Source organism: Paramormyrops kingsleyae, chromosome 2, assembly GCF_048594095.1.
Source record: "Paramormyrops kingsleyae isolate MSU_618 chromosome 2, PKINGS_0.4, whole genome shotgun sequence".
Classification (NCBI taxonomy): domain Eukaryota; kingdom Metazoa; phylum Chordata; class Actinopteri; order Osteoglossiformes; family Mormyridae; genus Paramormyrops; species Paramormyrops kingsleyae.
The window spans coordinates 4,511,256-4,525,888 of NC_132798.1; the positions used below are offsets into that span (position 1 = coordinate 4,511,256).

Below are 14,633 nucleotides of genomic sequence, written 5' to 3' on the forward strand. Positions count from 1 at the left end.
CCGTAGAATAGCTTTTAACACGTTATGTTCACTGGACTTGATCAAAGTGATCAGATATCAAGAGGGTCACATTCAGCATCATGGGAGGGGTTTGTTTCTGCACCTTTGGAGTTCAGCACACCCAACAAGCCAGTGATTCTGTGCATGACTCCTGCAGTGTGCTTTGTCATTGTGCAGTGTGAGGAGAAGCCAGTAGGCAAGGAATTTTTCACAGTATAGTGAATTTCAAGACCTCCGCTGTCCATTAGTATGCAGCCCAGTTCATTGTATCGGTTGTGTCAAACTGAGTTCCACATCCCCTGCATTATTAAAAACTGCACAAATGATTGGATAACCTTGTAAAAAATAGTCAGTCCGATGACATCAGTGTGCTCAACGTATCAGCTGAAAACTCACACTTTGAAAAGAATGGCAAGGAACTATGAGGCTTCTTTGCAAGTACAGCTTGCTGGTGTGACTAAGGGCCTCACTCTCCTGAGATGTTACAGGAGACTTTGGGCTTCCTTCCTCATGGTGGGTGTCATTACTGTGCATGGTCATCACCCAAGGGTTTAACCCACTCTGCACTGTGTCCCTCTGGGTTAAACTAGCAAGGTGGTTGACCCTGCACTGCAGCTTGAACCCCATCTCAAGCCTCAAATGACTCTGACTCCATTGCAGTTGAGTTGTATTGCCCCTCCTGCCTGCCGTATTTGTGAGCTGTCTAGTCTGTATGCGACTCTAATTTGAGCCGGAACTTTGGCTGCAAGATGATCTCACTGGCACAGTCGCTCACGGTCTCCATCTTTGCCGGCTGCCAGTCCAGCTATATTGGGTAGTTCTGTCTCAAGCTCACAGACTCTGTCCCAAGATTCTTATTTTTCTCTGAGGTTTTTTTTTTAGAGAAAGTGTTCTACATTCTCCTTAAGGCACACACAAAGTTTAAAGAATCCAAACTTTTCCCGTTGCTAATGTTTCCCCAAATGCCGCCTTGTGTACAAATGGGATTTCTGAATTATTTTGGATTAGCTTCCAGTTACCTCCATTGCCTCATCCTCACCTCCTTGATGAATCTGGCTCCTATTGCTGGTCGCGCAGAGTTCCTCTTTGACTAGTGCCTGAAATCATCTGTCGATCTGCTTTTGTTCCCTAGGCTGCATGATTAGTTCTTGAGGTAGTTCCCCCTCCCACTTTTCGCTTTGCTGTTGTAGTTCTAGTTTTGCGGCGAAGGGGTCATTTGTCAGGTGGTGAGACCCTGTATGGAGTTCAGCTTTACATGACAGAGCTCAGTATGTCGACTCGCTGCTGCCTTTGGCCTTCCCAGTGCTCCCATAGCACCCAGCTTGCCAGGCCAAGGTCCCCAGTGCCATGGCTGAGACTAGGCCCACCGGCCGGCCTGAGTGCCGTTAACGTATTAGAGGCTGTAGCTACGAGCTGCATGTCTGAGATGCAGTGCTCTGCACCTTTGCCTGTGTGGCGCCCCCTAGCTTCAAGAGTAGCCCCTGGTGGATGGCTGGAGTGAGTGAACCCCTACCATGGTTAAAGCACTCTAACCGTTCTGGCTCTCTCTCCCCCGTGCTGCCCTTCTCCCCAGACCTCAGCGTTTTCAAGAAGCGTCTCAGTATTCTAACAGTCGGAGGTACGGTCGCACGAATCACATCCGTCGGCTCTGCTCTCCTGGTCCCGTTCCCTGTTTCACTGCCTACTCCCACGTTTTGTTTGTGGTCTAGCTTTGTCAGTAGACAAAGTACTGAGTGTTTCGTGGTGCCGGTTTTAAATGCATCAGACCAGATGATCCACACTTCACTTCTGAGTCCTGTTGAATTATTAAGACCACTGGCCAACTCATAGTCTCGGAAGCCTGGCGGTCACATTACACACACACACACACACACACACACGTATACACAGGCATAGATGTCCTGCTGGGGGTGGGGACTTTACCTGTGCCTGCACACTGTGGAGACTGCAGGCCGGCATTCTTTGCTGTGGTGATTAATAGTTGGCACTATCTTCCGCCTTCTGGCTTTGACATGGAGAGAGTTCCTTCTCAGACAAATCGTCATGCCCACTGGGAAAATTTAGTCACTGAAGTATCATTTCTTTGAGAACGAAGTTGGTTAAGTATTCTCAATCAGGCATTCATGAGAGCAGCCATTGTCTTTCCTCCTAGCCTTTCTGTGCATTCATAGGTGCTTCAGATTGTTTCAAATGGGTAAATATGCCCTAGTAGGTGCTTGTTGGTGCGTTTCCCTTGTGCTTGGCTGTCTGTATTCTGTTAATGGTCTAGTCAAGAATTATCTCTTGACGCAGCCAGGGGGGTTGTCATTTTGGAGAATTCTTCAGGTATGTTATAGCTGTCAAGACTCTGTTTAATGGTTCATGGGCTTTATTAGCAAAATAAAATTCACATATTAATCTTGTTTCATTTTCTGTTTTTCAGAGTTTAAGTCATTTTTTAAAACTTGTCCGAATCACCGGGAAAGTGGTAATAAGTGAAGTGTGCTCTGTCTTGAATGCATTTGGGAGGGTCCCTCTGCCTGCTTTCTGGGACTGTAGCCCGCACATGCTGTGTGACGTCAGCGGTGAAGCAGCGCTTGCTTACCCAGGGAGGAGTCACCGCTGCTCTCTAAAAATTAACGCATTGGAATCAATGTGTTAATTGGGCGATCGGCCACGTGGTGGCGCTGTGTGTGACCCAGCCAGGCCGGTTGTGTGCGAGGCTGCTGGGTTCACACGTGCCGCTTCAGAAAACCCCACCTTGTCCACGGTGGCGCTTTAGGCCGTAGGGTGAGGCTGGCATTGCTGCTGAAGGCACTGCTCTCATTGCATGTCTGCTTCTGCTGAGTAGCCTAGGGGATCCTGTCCCTTCCGAGCCGAGCACTGGCGTTGAGCAGGTATCCTACCCCCTCAGCTCTGGAGACCATCTCCATGCCTCGAGACAATTGGGGCACATCGCAGTGGTTGACGGTGATAGCGCCGCTCTTTCTGCTCGTCTGACTGGTTGACTGGCTGCATTTGTAACTCTTCTGCCATTACTGCTGTTCATCTTGGAAGAAGATGCCAGAATCCAAGACCACCACCCCTGTGATATCTGCTCATCATGTGTAAATGGTTATTTCCTTCGTGTTGTGACAAGGATCAGTTGTCCCACTTGTTCTGGCTTTGGCTCCAATACTTGGAGATATTTACATGCTTCACATTCCTCTCCACCTACCCTGTGTTCTCCTGCTGTCCTACGTTCCCTTTCCTATCTCACTTCCCCTCCCTCTCCTGGCATGTGCTGCTCTGGTCGTAGCTGATCACACTAAAGACTTAATCCCAGCTGTGTTCACACAGAGAGCTTCTTGAAGTTTTACAACTGAATCTGGAAACTTAAAATATCACAACGTACAAATTGGCTTCTCTAGTATTTATTTCATGCGAAACAAATATTGGGAATTTTGGGGCTGTTTATGTTCTGGGTTCATTCATATTGCTGTTGGCTATCATCCTGTGAATATCTTCATTAAAGTTGCTTTTAAACTAAGGATTTTGCATCTTCAATAGCGTGCAAGAACACTAAATGTTGAGGGAGGTTTCCTTTTCTATGAACTTATAGGAGAAGACCTCAGATTTAATGAAAATGTTTGCCGCTTTGGGTGTCTTCATGGGCATTTAAAGGGAAGCCTTTTTGGTGGCTTCTGTATGGAATTTTTCCCCAGACATGAGTCCTACCCAGGCAGTGCTGTTAATATCTAAAGGTCAGAGTTGCCTTTGGAAACCTGTGGGTGCAGCTGCTTGGCTCTCTGGCCTGCAGTGCTGAACATGCTGTTCTGCCTGTGTGCTGTCTCTGCCTGCTGGCTGCGTTGGCTGCGTGAGTTCTGTTCGAGACGCCGAGGGAAAAGGTATTGATGTGGAGAGTTTTTGCTAAATTGCGTTCGGCCATCAGTACTTCTTAGGATGAAATTACCTGTATTTCGCAATAATGTTTTTCCTTGTTTAATAAACTTAAATGTTATACAAGATTGCGTACTTGAATTCTGCATACTCCATCATGCTGAGGATGATAAAGCAGAGCTAAAAGTAAATGAATGAATAAAAGGCCGTATTGATACATGAAAATATGAACTATCAAATCTTTGTAGAATGTGGATTTGTATACTACCAATCAAATGCAAAAGGATGCACCTGTTGCAGACTAACAGGCAGACAGTGAGTTGTGGTCCTGGATTGTTTGAGGATGCTAGAGGGTTGTTTAGGGTCCGATGGGAGCCTGCTGTCATCACAGGGGGTAGGAGAATGACTGTTGGGGTCAGTGGCCTGGTCAGAATGAGGCCTTCGCTGAGGCGTGTTGGCTGAGGCGTGAAGACGCACAGGCAGCTGAGCGTGGCACCACGTCACCCCCGATTCCTGCTAGCACCATGCTTTGTGGATGCTGGACTGTTGGGGTGGTATTGTTAAGAGTCATCAGTAAAGACCCCAGGAATGAGCACGCTGGGACAGCAGAGCTGTAACTCTGCAGGCTTTTCATAACAACTGTGTTGTGCGTGAAAGTCTGTAGCCTGACATGAAAACCTCATTTTTTTCAGTCACCCAGAAAAGAATAATTACCTTGGATCTGCCAGCTTAGTTTTGCCTTGGGGAAAATGCCGGTCTTTTCATTAAAATTTTAAGCTTCAGACGTGATTATCATAATATTAATAAGTCTCACTTTATTCATATTTTTGCTTGCGGTTTCCTAACCCCTGATTTCTGATTGCTCTTTTCACTGACACACTCTCCCCCTCAATCTACTCTCCATTTGATACTTACGCATCTGTCCGTCTCGTCCGTGTCTCACAATGGGTCTCCATCAACCCTCGTATGGTTGATTCCCTGCTGCTCTTTGTCTGTCTTCTGTCTTGTTCCATCTCCGCACTTCCCTGCCCCATTCCGCACGGCTAACTCCTTCTGGGTTGTGTTTTTCGCCTCGTGTTGTTGTGGCCTTGACGGCTTGTGTTGTGTTTCCTCTGTACTCTCTGTTTTGTTTTGTGACTCTCCCACAATTCCTCATCAACCTCATTACCCTCATTCCCTCCCTCCCCCCCCACCTTCCTGTCCTTTTATGCCATTTCCGGTGATGACACCGCCGCTGACCTCAGGGTTCTATGGGCTGGAAGAGTCCGACCTGGATAAGGTGTTCCGCCTGCCTACCACTACCTTCATCGGGGGTAATGAGAGTGCGCTTCCTCTGAGAGAGATCATCCGACGGCTGGAGGTGCTGCCCGCTATCTGCCGCACTCAAAAACATGCATGACTCATCTAACACTGTCCTGTTTTCCTGGAACCTCTAACGATATTAAAATATCCTCTTTAAAATATAACGTCTTTCTCAAGTAGGATGATCCATTTCATTGGGAAAATCTTATAGCACAGTTAGGAAAACTGTTCGTCTATCACCATTGACCCTTAAGTATGACGGTGGTTAATCTAAACAGAAGGGCATCTTCACCAAGGGTTTTCTGTTTCTTCAGATGGCATACTGCCAGCACATTGGGGTAGAGTTCATGTTCATCAATGACCTGGACCAGTGTCAGTGGATCAGACAGAAGTTTGAGAAACCCGGGGTGATGCAGTTCACGTTGGAGGAGAAGAGAACACTGCTGGCTCGCATGGTCCGCTCTACCAGGTTGGTGACCTCAGCAGTTGTAAGCAGCCACACCACCTGCAGTCCATTTGAAGCTAATGAGGTTTGGACCTGGCCAGTACTTGCATGGGAGACCAACTAGGAAAGCTGGGTTACTGCTAGAAGAGGTGTTGGTGTGGCCAGCAGGTTAGTCCATCCTGTGGTCTGTGTGGATCCCAATGTCCCACTGCAGTAATGGGGACACTACTGTAAAAAAGGTGCCGTCCTTTGAATGAGACGTAAAACCTGAGGTCGTAAAAGATCCCTGGGCATCTTTCAAAAGAGTAGGGATGGTGCCCCAATGTCCTGGTTAAAATTGCCCACTGTGGCCCTATCAGATCTGACCTCCTAATCATCCTCTATGTCAAGTTGGTGAATTCTCTCCTGCACCTTCACCACCTTGGCTACTGTGTGTTGAGCATACTGGCGCAAAATGGCTGCTGTCGCATCATCCAGGTGGGGGCTACACTGGTGGTGGTTGAAGTGGCTCCCTGTTGCTTCTGTAAAGCGCTTTTGGGTGTCTTGAAAAGTGCTGTATAAATGCAACTTTCATTCATTCATTCATTCACCTCCCCTTCGTTCTGCTCTCCAAAGCGTGCAATTGCAATGGGTTCCCTAAGGGGTCGTTGTGCTGAGCTTTTGCTGTATGTAATAGTTTTCCATAATTCAAGGGACCAAAAGTGCTTACTGACATGTGCATCTATGTGATGTGCTGCAGGTTTGAGGAGTTCCTGCAGAGGAAGTGGTCGTCTGAGAAGCGATTTGGCCTGGAGGGGTGCGAGTCTCTGATACCTGCCCTCAAGACCATTATCGACAAATCCAGTGAGAAAGGCGTGGAGTATGTCATCATGGGCATGCCCCACAGGTACGGAGAACGGCCCCAGTAACAGCCCCACTCCACATCTATACACCGGCTTCGGGGTTTAAGACGAGTGACTCCTAGACTCAGGGTGCTGGTGAGTGCTTATCAATTGCTGAGGCTGACTGGCTTCTTCATTCTTTTGACCGGGACTAGAGGTCGCCTCAATGTCTTAGCCAACGTGATCCGCAAGGAGCTGGAGCAGATCTTCTGCCAGTTCGACTCCAAGCTGGAGGCAGCAGATGAGGTCTGTTTCGTTACGCTGTGGTCTTGTGTTCTTTTCACTATCTCTTAATGCCATGTTGGGTTTGGCTTCAGCAGAAGGGCTCTAAAGCTTGTTTGGCTCTTCCCTAGTCAGGGTGTATTTCCTTTAATACAGGACATGTTTACCATGCCTCTCTTTCTCTCTCCCTGCCTTGCTTTAGGGGTCTGGTGATGTAAAGTACCACTTGGGGATGTACCACCGGCGAATCAACAGAGTAACGGATCGCAACATCACATTGTCTCTTGTGGCCAACCCCTCCCACCTGGAGGCTGCGGACCCCGTGGTGCAAGGGAAGACCAAAGCTGAGCAGTTCTACTGCGGGGATACTGAGGGTAACAGGGTACGTACTGGCCATGCCTCCCCTATATGGTCCATATACCTGTGTAGGCATCTGTCTACGCATGTCTCCCATCTGTGTGAGACAGCTGATCCCACAACACGGATGCCTGTCTTCCAGGTGATGTCCATCCTGCTGCACGGCGACGCTGCCTTCGCTGGCCAGGGCATCGTGTACGAGACGTTCCATCTGAGCGACCTGCCATCCCACACCACTCATGGCACGGTGCATGTCGTCGTCAACAACCAGGTCAGCACAGCCTCTCTGACACTCGAGGCATGTGTCCAGATGCACTGAATGGTCAATAATATGTGGACACGAGCTTGACCACCGTTCCGAAACCAAGGGGATTGATATGGAGTTGGGCCTTGCTTTGTTATAATTGCCTGTACTCTTCTGGGAAGGTTTTCCAATGGATGCTGGAACATTGCTGGTGGAATATGCTGCCTTCCAGTTGGCATTGATGTTGAGTGACCAAGTCCATTTCTGTTCGCGTGGTCACAATTATGACCCTACTCATGCCGTGAAGAGACTAGTTCCAGCTCGCTTCGGTTTTCCACTGCAAAAGGGTCTGCTCGGTTGAAGTGTTGTCGGGTTTGGAGAGCAACAGTGATGTAAAACCGAAGCAACTCTTCACTGTTCATGCAATGTACATCACGATTTACTATGTGCTAATTTCTGCTAACATGTCTGTAATAATCTCTGTTATGTCCGTGTCAAATACTAGTAGAATTAGCATTAGCTTGCATTAATTTGCATTCTGAATCCATTTGTTCAGCTGTTGTATAGTACTTTTGTACTATACAACAGCTGAACAATCAATACACTGTATTGGTACATTGGGATCTTCCCAAAAAGTCCATGTCGTGATCTTTATAACACACGATTGTGATCTACGATCAGAATTGCAGTCTTCGTTCCCAGTTTTGAAAAGTACTATCAAGAATATCCAGATTCAAACAAGCCTAAGGACTTATCTGTTAGCACCATTTAAAACACAATATTGCACTGTTTTTGAAATGGCAATTAAATCCCGAGTTAAACTTTAAAATATTTAAGTTGTCAGATACTTCCTTTTAAAGTGGTTGAATATATTTGTCATATTACATCCTGAAGTGCCATCTTTGGCTCAATGAAGTTTACAGATTGCTTTGTGAAATTTCTGACTCTGCATGCCCAATTTGCACCTTGCACATCTGCGCATGCGCAGCATTACACTATTTTACGATGGTGCCCAATTTGTGCCAGTTTGTTTCACAAGTGATCCCAGTGATATGAGCAGGTTCATTTTAGAGACTGCGTGTGAGCAATCTCCACCAGTCCAGAGTGGGATATTAAACCAGATTCTTTGTGTTCTCCGTCTGTTTAATAAACGTTCTGCATAACACCTGCACTTGTCCGAGTGCGTGTTTATGGGTCTACTATAAATATACAGAAATGCCATGTTGTGAAATATTTCAGGTATAGGGTACTTAGTTAATAGTGTTCATCCAAAAACTGGAAGTGGACGACCAGAGTGAACACTTAAAATAACAAGTCAGCAGAATCAGCCATTCTCTCGAAAACAATTAAGCCACCCCTGTAGTTTGCTGCAAATACAGACAATGTGGTTTGCCGTAAAATTGTGAGATGAACAGATCAGGCAAGGCTATGTTAGCAGGGGTGCGGCCCGCATAATTTACGACAGTCCGAGTTATGGCTTCGTTCTTAGAGGCAGTGGAAAAGCAACAGTGTTTGACCAGAGCAGGAAATTGGCCGATTGACTTGTTGGAAAGATGGCATCCTGTGCTGACAGGTATTTTTCATATATTTGTTAATTTTGGCGCATATGCTTCTGCTTTCTTCCCTGTCAGATCGGATTTACGACAGACCCCCGTATGGCCCGGTCCTCCCCCTACCCCACCGATGTGGCACGGGTGGTCAACGCCCCCATCTTCCACGTCAACGCGGATGACCCGGAGGCTGTGATGTATGTGTGCAATGTGGCTGCCGAGTGGAGGGCCACCTTCCACAAGGACGTGGTCGTAGATCTGGTAGGTTCTCCACACCTTGGAGTCTGATTTGTTCCCATGCTCTGAGGGGCAAGTTCTCAAAGGTAGAGAGAATTTGCTAAAGATGGTGGACTTTGTGTGACAGTGGGGTCCAATGGGCAAGCTGCTTCCATGCCTTGCTCGATGCTTGAGGAGGAATACTGAACCCACGACGACTGTGTCCCCAGGTGTGCTACCGCAGGAATGGCCACAACGAGATGGATGAGCCCATGTTCACGCAGCCCCTCATGTACAAGCAGATCAAGAAGCAAAAAGGCGTCTTGCAGAAGTACGCGGAGAAACTGATTGCCGATGGTGCCGTCAGCCGGCAGGAGTACGAGGTGAGAGGGCTTGCTATCACACCGCACCAACCCCAATCTGTGTTGCGCTCATACGTCCGCGGTGGCTCATCGCCTCTGCGCTTGGCTCTCCTGCAGGAGGAGATCGCCAAATATGACAAGATCTGCGAGGAAGCGTACACGCGCTCTAAAGACGAGAAGATCCTCCACATCAAGCACTGGCTTGACTCCCCCTGGCCCGGTGAGTGCGCGACGGTCATGCCTGCGAGTGCTAGACATTCTCCTTTCTGCAGGATGTCTCCTGTAGGCATAGATGCGTGTTTTTAGCCAAAAACTAGGCTGTAGAAAGGATTTGTTGCATATCGATTTCTCTCTCTAACCTAAACGAATGAAGTGCCTTAAAGAAACAGACTGGTTATCACACCTATGGGCACCGTACACATTAATGACGCGTTTCAGCATTTGATCGGGTCGGGCTCTCCATGAGTTCGTGTTCAGTATCACTGCAGTGAGTAGAACTCGGGCTTGTTAGAAAGGTGAGCAGTGCCAGGCCTGGGCACTGTATGGGTCTCCCTATGACGGCGGTCAGGACATGGAGGGTGCACCCTCACCTCTTCTGCCCTGCAGGTTTTTTCACCCTGGATGGCCAGCCCAAGAGCATGAGCTGCCCATCCACCGGGCTCAGCGAGGAGGAGCTCTGCCACATTGGGCAGGTGGCCTCTTCCGTGCCTGTGGAGGACTTCACCATCCACGGGGGTAGGCAGACAAACACTCTACACCATTTAGCCCTTTGAAAACCTTATTGCCTCCTGAGGACAGGGGTTCACACGCAGGTTGACTCATCACTTAATGATAATTAACATGAAAGAAAAGAATGATATTTCTGCTCCCTTATTGTGGGCAGAACTGCCTATAACATGGTGGATTCGTTTTGGTTTGGGGGGGGGGGGGGGGGAGTCGTGTTTTCAGCGGCTCATCATACACCCCTGTATATGCCCGCAGGGCTGACCCGCATCCTTAAGAGCAGAGGGGAGATGATAAAGAACCGCATGGTGGACTGGGCCCTCGGGGAGTACATGGCCTTTGGGTCACTGCTCAAGGAGGGCATCCACGTCCGCCTCAGTGGTCAGGATGTGGAGAGGGGCACCTTCAGGTGGGTCACTCATCCTCAGACTCCCTTTGTCATTGTTCACCTACGAAAACCATACTGATTACTAAATGTCTCCCGTCTGTGGTGATTTCCTAATGGAATGTTTGTTGTTTTTTTTGTCCCCGGCAGCCACCGTCACCATGTGCTGCATGATCAGAATGTGGACAAGAGGACTTGCATACCCATGAACCACCTATCCCCCAACCAGGCCCCCTACACCGTGTGCAACAGCTCCCTGTCTGAGTACGGCGTACTGGGTCAGTCCTCCCGCCCCCCGCTATGGTCTTTTCTCCACACTCCCTCCCTTTGCCCTCCTCGCGGTTGACCCCCTGCCTTGCACCCCCATCTCCTCAGGCTTTGAGTTGGGTTTCGCCATGGCCAGCCCCAACGCCCTGGTCCTGTGGGAGGCCCAGTTCGGAGACTTCCACAACACGGCCCAGTGCATCATTGACCAGTTCATCAGCCCCGGCCAGGCTAAGTGGGTCCGTCAGAACGGCATCGTGCTGCTGCTGCCCCACGGCATGGAGGGCATGGTGAGGCAGCGCTTCATTACCGCTCTTTAGGGCCTCTAAGCCGCTGTGGTCTCTGCAGATTACTGCAGCCTCTCCCTAGTGCTTTAAAGACTCGCTGTTGTTTAAAGGCATCAACCTCTTCAAAGTTATGTGAATGGAGCACTGTAGAAATTTCAGTTCCATTTTATTTCCACTCTAAAACTTACAGACCCTCCCCCCGGCCCCTCGTGACTACTCTTGTACCCCCCAGCTCCCTCCCCGTTCGCTGCCAGCATAACCGGCTCTCTGGGCATAAGACTGTGTCCATTTTACAGAGTTGCTGAAGTTCGGCACCTTGCTGGGGAGGACAGCAGTGACAGATTAACAGAGCACCATGTTCTGCTCAATCCCGGGTTCCTTATCTCCTGTGCCGTCTCTCTGTCCTGCTCCCCTTCGCTTCCCTGCTTCGTCAGTCACCTGTTCTGCCCCATCGATTCTAATTTCTGTTCCCTAGAACTGCCTGAGTGCAAAAAAAGTTGGGGGTGCTATATGAGGGACAGCTCCGTTAGCTCTGGCTGATGGGAACCACAACTCAGTGATCCTTCCTCCCCCCCTCCAGGGCCCGGAGCACTCCTCTGCTCGTCCGGAGAGGTTCCTGCAGATGTGCAATGATGACCCGGATGTCTTCCCGGTAGGGTTCTCACACAGCGGGTGGGGTGGGGGGGGGCCTTCAAGACGTAGAGGCCTTTTGGGAAGTGATGGCTCGCTGCTTGTCCTGTCCCCACAGAAAATCACAGAGGACTTTGCCGTGCGCCAACTGTACGACTGCAACTGGATAGTGGTGAACTGCTCCAACCCAGCCAGCTACTTCCATGTGATGAGACGGCAAATCCTGCAGCCATTCAGGAAACCAGTGAGTATGTGAGGTCAGGTGAAACCTCAAAACTGAAACGGAATGGTACCCTTGATGGTGTGGCCTGCTTTTCCTTGCGCTCCTTGACAGATTATGTCTCCTCTAGCTCATCATCTTCACTCCCAAGTCTCTCCTGCGTCACCCTGAGGCTAAATCCAGTTTTGACGACATGTTAACAGGTGAGAAGGGGTCTTGCTCGCCGACGCCCTTAGTCAGGTTTGGTATCAGTTTCATTCAGTATGATTGAGGTCATTTTCATGGCGCCTCTGACAAAACACTGGCCGTTTTGTGCAGGCACTCACTTTTCGCGCCTGATCCCGGAGGAGGGCCCTGCCACTCAGAAGCCCAGCAACGTGAAGAGGCTCATCTTCTGCACAGGGAAGGTGTACTACGAGCTGACCAGAGAGCGCAAGGCCCGTGACTTGGAGGACACGGTGGCCATTGCTCGCATCGAGCAGGTTATCTCCTGTAACACAAATCACGTGGTTTAACCACAAGCAGCCCGAGACCCATTTCAGTGCACCGTTCTCATACGGTGGCCGTTTCCCATCTCTGCAGCTGTCCCCGTTCCCCTTTGACCTGGTGAAAGCGGAGACAGAGAAGTACCCGGATGCAGACCTAGTGTGGTGCCAGGAGGAGCACAAGAACCAGGGCTACTACGATTACGTGAAGCCCCGCATGCGCACCACCATCAACCGCACCCGACCAGTCTGGTAAACGTCGAGTGGAGCCCTTTAGCTAAACTTGCTTACAGCTTAGTTTTGTCCCATTTCCTAACGGTAGCTTCTTCCCGGCAGTGTTCAGGCCGTGCGGTAGTGCTATCAGCTCATTCGTGCCGTACTCCGTACCGCATGCGCCTGAATGCCTTCGTGTTGTACGCTTCATCCCTGTGTCTGCATGCGGGTGTTCATGTCTCTCCATGTCCGCAGGTATGCCGGCCGTGATCCTGCAGCTGCTCCTGCCACCGGCAACAAGAAGGCCCACCTGCTGGAGCTGGCTCGTCTCCTGGACACTGCCTTCAGCCTGGATGCCTTCAAGGGCCAGGTCTAGCCCCCCTGTCCTGCCTGCGCTGTCCCTGGCTGCAGGGAAGCCTTCTTCTCAACATCGCCCCACATCCGTCCCATCTGCTCATACTGGCAATGCCCCTGCCCCGCTCCGCCCCGCTCCTCGCCCACCTCGCTGTCCCCCTTAGAAGCACTCTGACAGTGACCATTCTGTTCTCCATGGATGCTTAGCGACGCCTCCTGCTGTTTTCACCACTTCTCTGTTTGCTCTCATTGCTCAGACCAGGTGCCGTAGCCATTGTTTCAGCTAATAGCCGTGTCGGGGGTGCGTGGACCAGTCACGTGACCAGCGGCCGCCTGCTGTATCTGTGCCGCTGTGTCGTCTGTTAGTAGGAAGTAGGAACTCGGCACAAAATTGAGTTCTGTTCTTTGGGCGGCAGCACGGCAGCCATCTTGACGGCTTTGATCCTCCTGATCGCTGCCTTGCAGTGTTACAGCCCCGGGCCTTCCAGCTGTGTCACCTCATGGGCCCGGCTGGTCGCACGGAGGCCGAGCAGCTGCTGCACCTCCTACATCGCGCTGTCAGCCCACCAGCTTCCACATGCCTGGTGTAGCTTGTTTTCGCTTTATTTTTATTTCTCGAGGTTTATGGCTTTCCTTAATTGGATGACATTCTTGTTTTTCATGGTCCCGGTTTGCCTGGTAGCAAGGAGCTGTCAAAAAACAAGGCTTTGTATTTGAATTCTGGTTTCAAAACAGAAGCTGCTGTGCACATTTTCTCCCTCATACTCTGTTGCTATTGAGAGAGGCTGAAATACCAAGGATATGGAATGACTCAAAAAACTAACTTGTATGATTTGCATTTGTAGCTGTATATAAATATGTCCACGAGAGGTTGTACATTGTGAATAGAGGGAATGGGGGTGACATCAGTGGGGCAAGAGCTGACTGGGAGTAAAACTGAGCGTCACTCCCAAGGGTAAGCGGCTCAGCAGCACTCCTCAGCGCCCCCTGCTGTCTGCTTCCTCAGCCTCCCTCACAGCAGTGATTTGGCGCATTAAGGTTCCGCTCCCCTCCCCTCCCTTTTTACTAACCCCTCTCTGTCCCCCTACCGCTGTGCCAAAAACTGTAATTTTACCTAAATTAAGGGTATTTGTGGAAGTAGGGGAATCAATTTTCCTATGTAATGGAAGTATTTCCATGGCAAAGAACTACAAAAATACACACTCTGGATCTTCACGGGACAAAACCACCATCTTATTTATTTTCCACATAGTCCATTAAAATTTTATTTCATTGTACTTTGCTTCGTTCAATAAAACATTGTCTTCTCATAATTGTGCTATTCCTTATTTTCTGATGCTTATTCGATTCTGCGATTTGAGTCTCCCATGCGACAAATGTCTGAACATCTAATACTTGGGGGGGGGGGGGAATAAAACGAGCAAGCTTTTGAAGCTATTGGGATACCACGTTAAATGAAGTACCTGGGATGTTTTCGGAGATTTTATGCAAAAGTTTGACGAGAGAAATACATTTTGAGTGTTTCGCGTGTTTCAACTTCCCGACCCAACGGGTCATTTCGAGCATTTTTATCACCATGTGGGGTGGCGGTGTGACCCTCTCCCTTCGTATCTCACCTCAGCACGCAGCTGAAAG

At 49.5% G+C, this 14,633-nt stretch overlaps 1 protein-coding gene across 4 annotated transcripts in view; it reads left to right on the forward strand.

Moving 5' to 3' along the window:
* LOC111857504 (2-oxoglutarate dehydrogenase complex component E1) overlaps positions 1-14,311 on the forward strand; it is a 28,096-nt gene extending 13,785 nt beyond the window's left edge. For 2 of the 4 annotated variants that reach the window (XM_023838444.2, XM_023838443.2), the window contains exons 5-23: positions 5,103-5,218; positions 5,475-5,629; positions 6,345-6,491; positions 6,642-6,732; positions 6,911-7,090; positions 7,208-7,336; positions 8,941-9,120; positions 9,306-9,458; positions 9,555-9,657; positions 10,044-10,172; positions 10,419-10,569; positions 10,696-10,823; positions 10,921-11,099; positions 11,677-11,748; positions 11,845-11,970; positions 12,077-12,149; positions 12,265-12,428; positions 12,529-12,683; positions 12,900-14,311. In XM_023838444.2, the coding sequence (XP_023694212.1) occupies positions 5,103-5,218; positions 5,475-5,629; positions 6,345-6,491; positions 6,642-6,732; positions 6,911-7,090; positions 7,208-7,336; positions 8,941-9,120; positions 9,306-9,458; positions 9,555-9,657; positions 10,044-10,172; positions 10,419-10,569; positions 10,696-10,823; positions 10,921-11,099; positions 11,677-11,748; positions 11,845-11,970; positions 12,077-12,149; positions 12,265-12,428; positions 12,529-12,683; positions 12,900-13,020 (2,552 nt within the window). In that variant the 3' untranslated portion in view covers positions 13,021-14,311. Of the gene's footprint in view, positions 1-1,573; positions 1,619-2,422; positions 2,468-5,102; positions 5,219-5,474; positions 5,630-6,344; positions 6,492-6,641; positions 6,733-6,910; positions 7,091-7,207; positions 7,337-8,940; positions 9,121-9,305; positions 9,459-9,554; positions 9,658-10,043; positions 10,173-10,418; positions 10,570-10,695; positions 10,824-10,920; positions 11,100-11,676; positions 11,749-11,844; positions 11,971-12,076; positions 12,150-12,264; positions 12,429-12,528; positions 12,684-12,899 lie in introns of all 4 variants that reach the window. The other 2 variants (XM_023838442.2, XM_072703990.1) reach the window with 2 other exon arrangements.
* Positions 14,312-14,633: the final 322 nt, after the last annotated feature.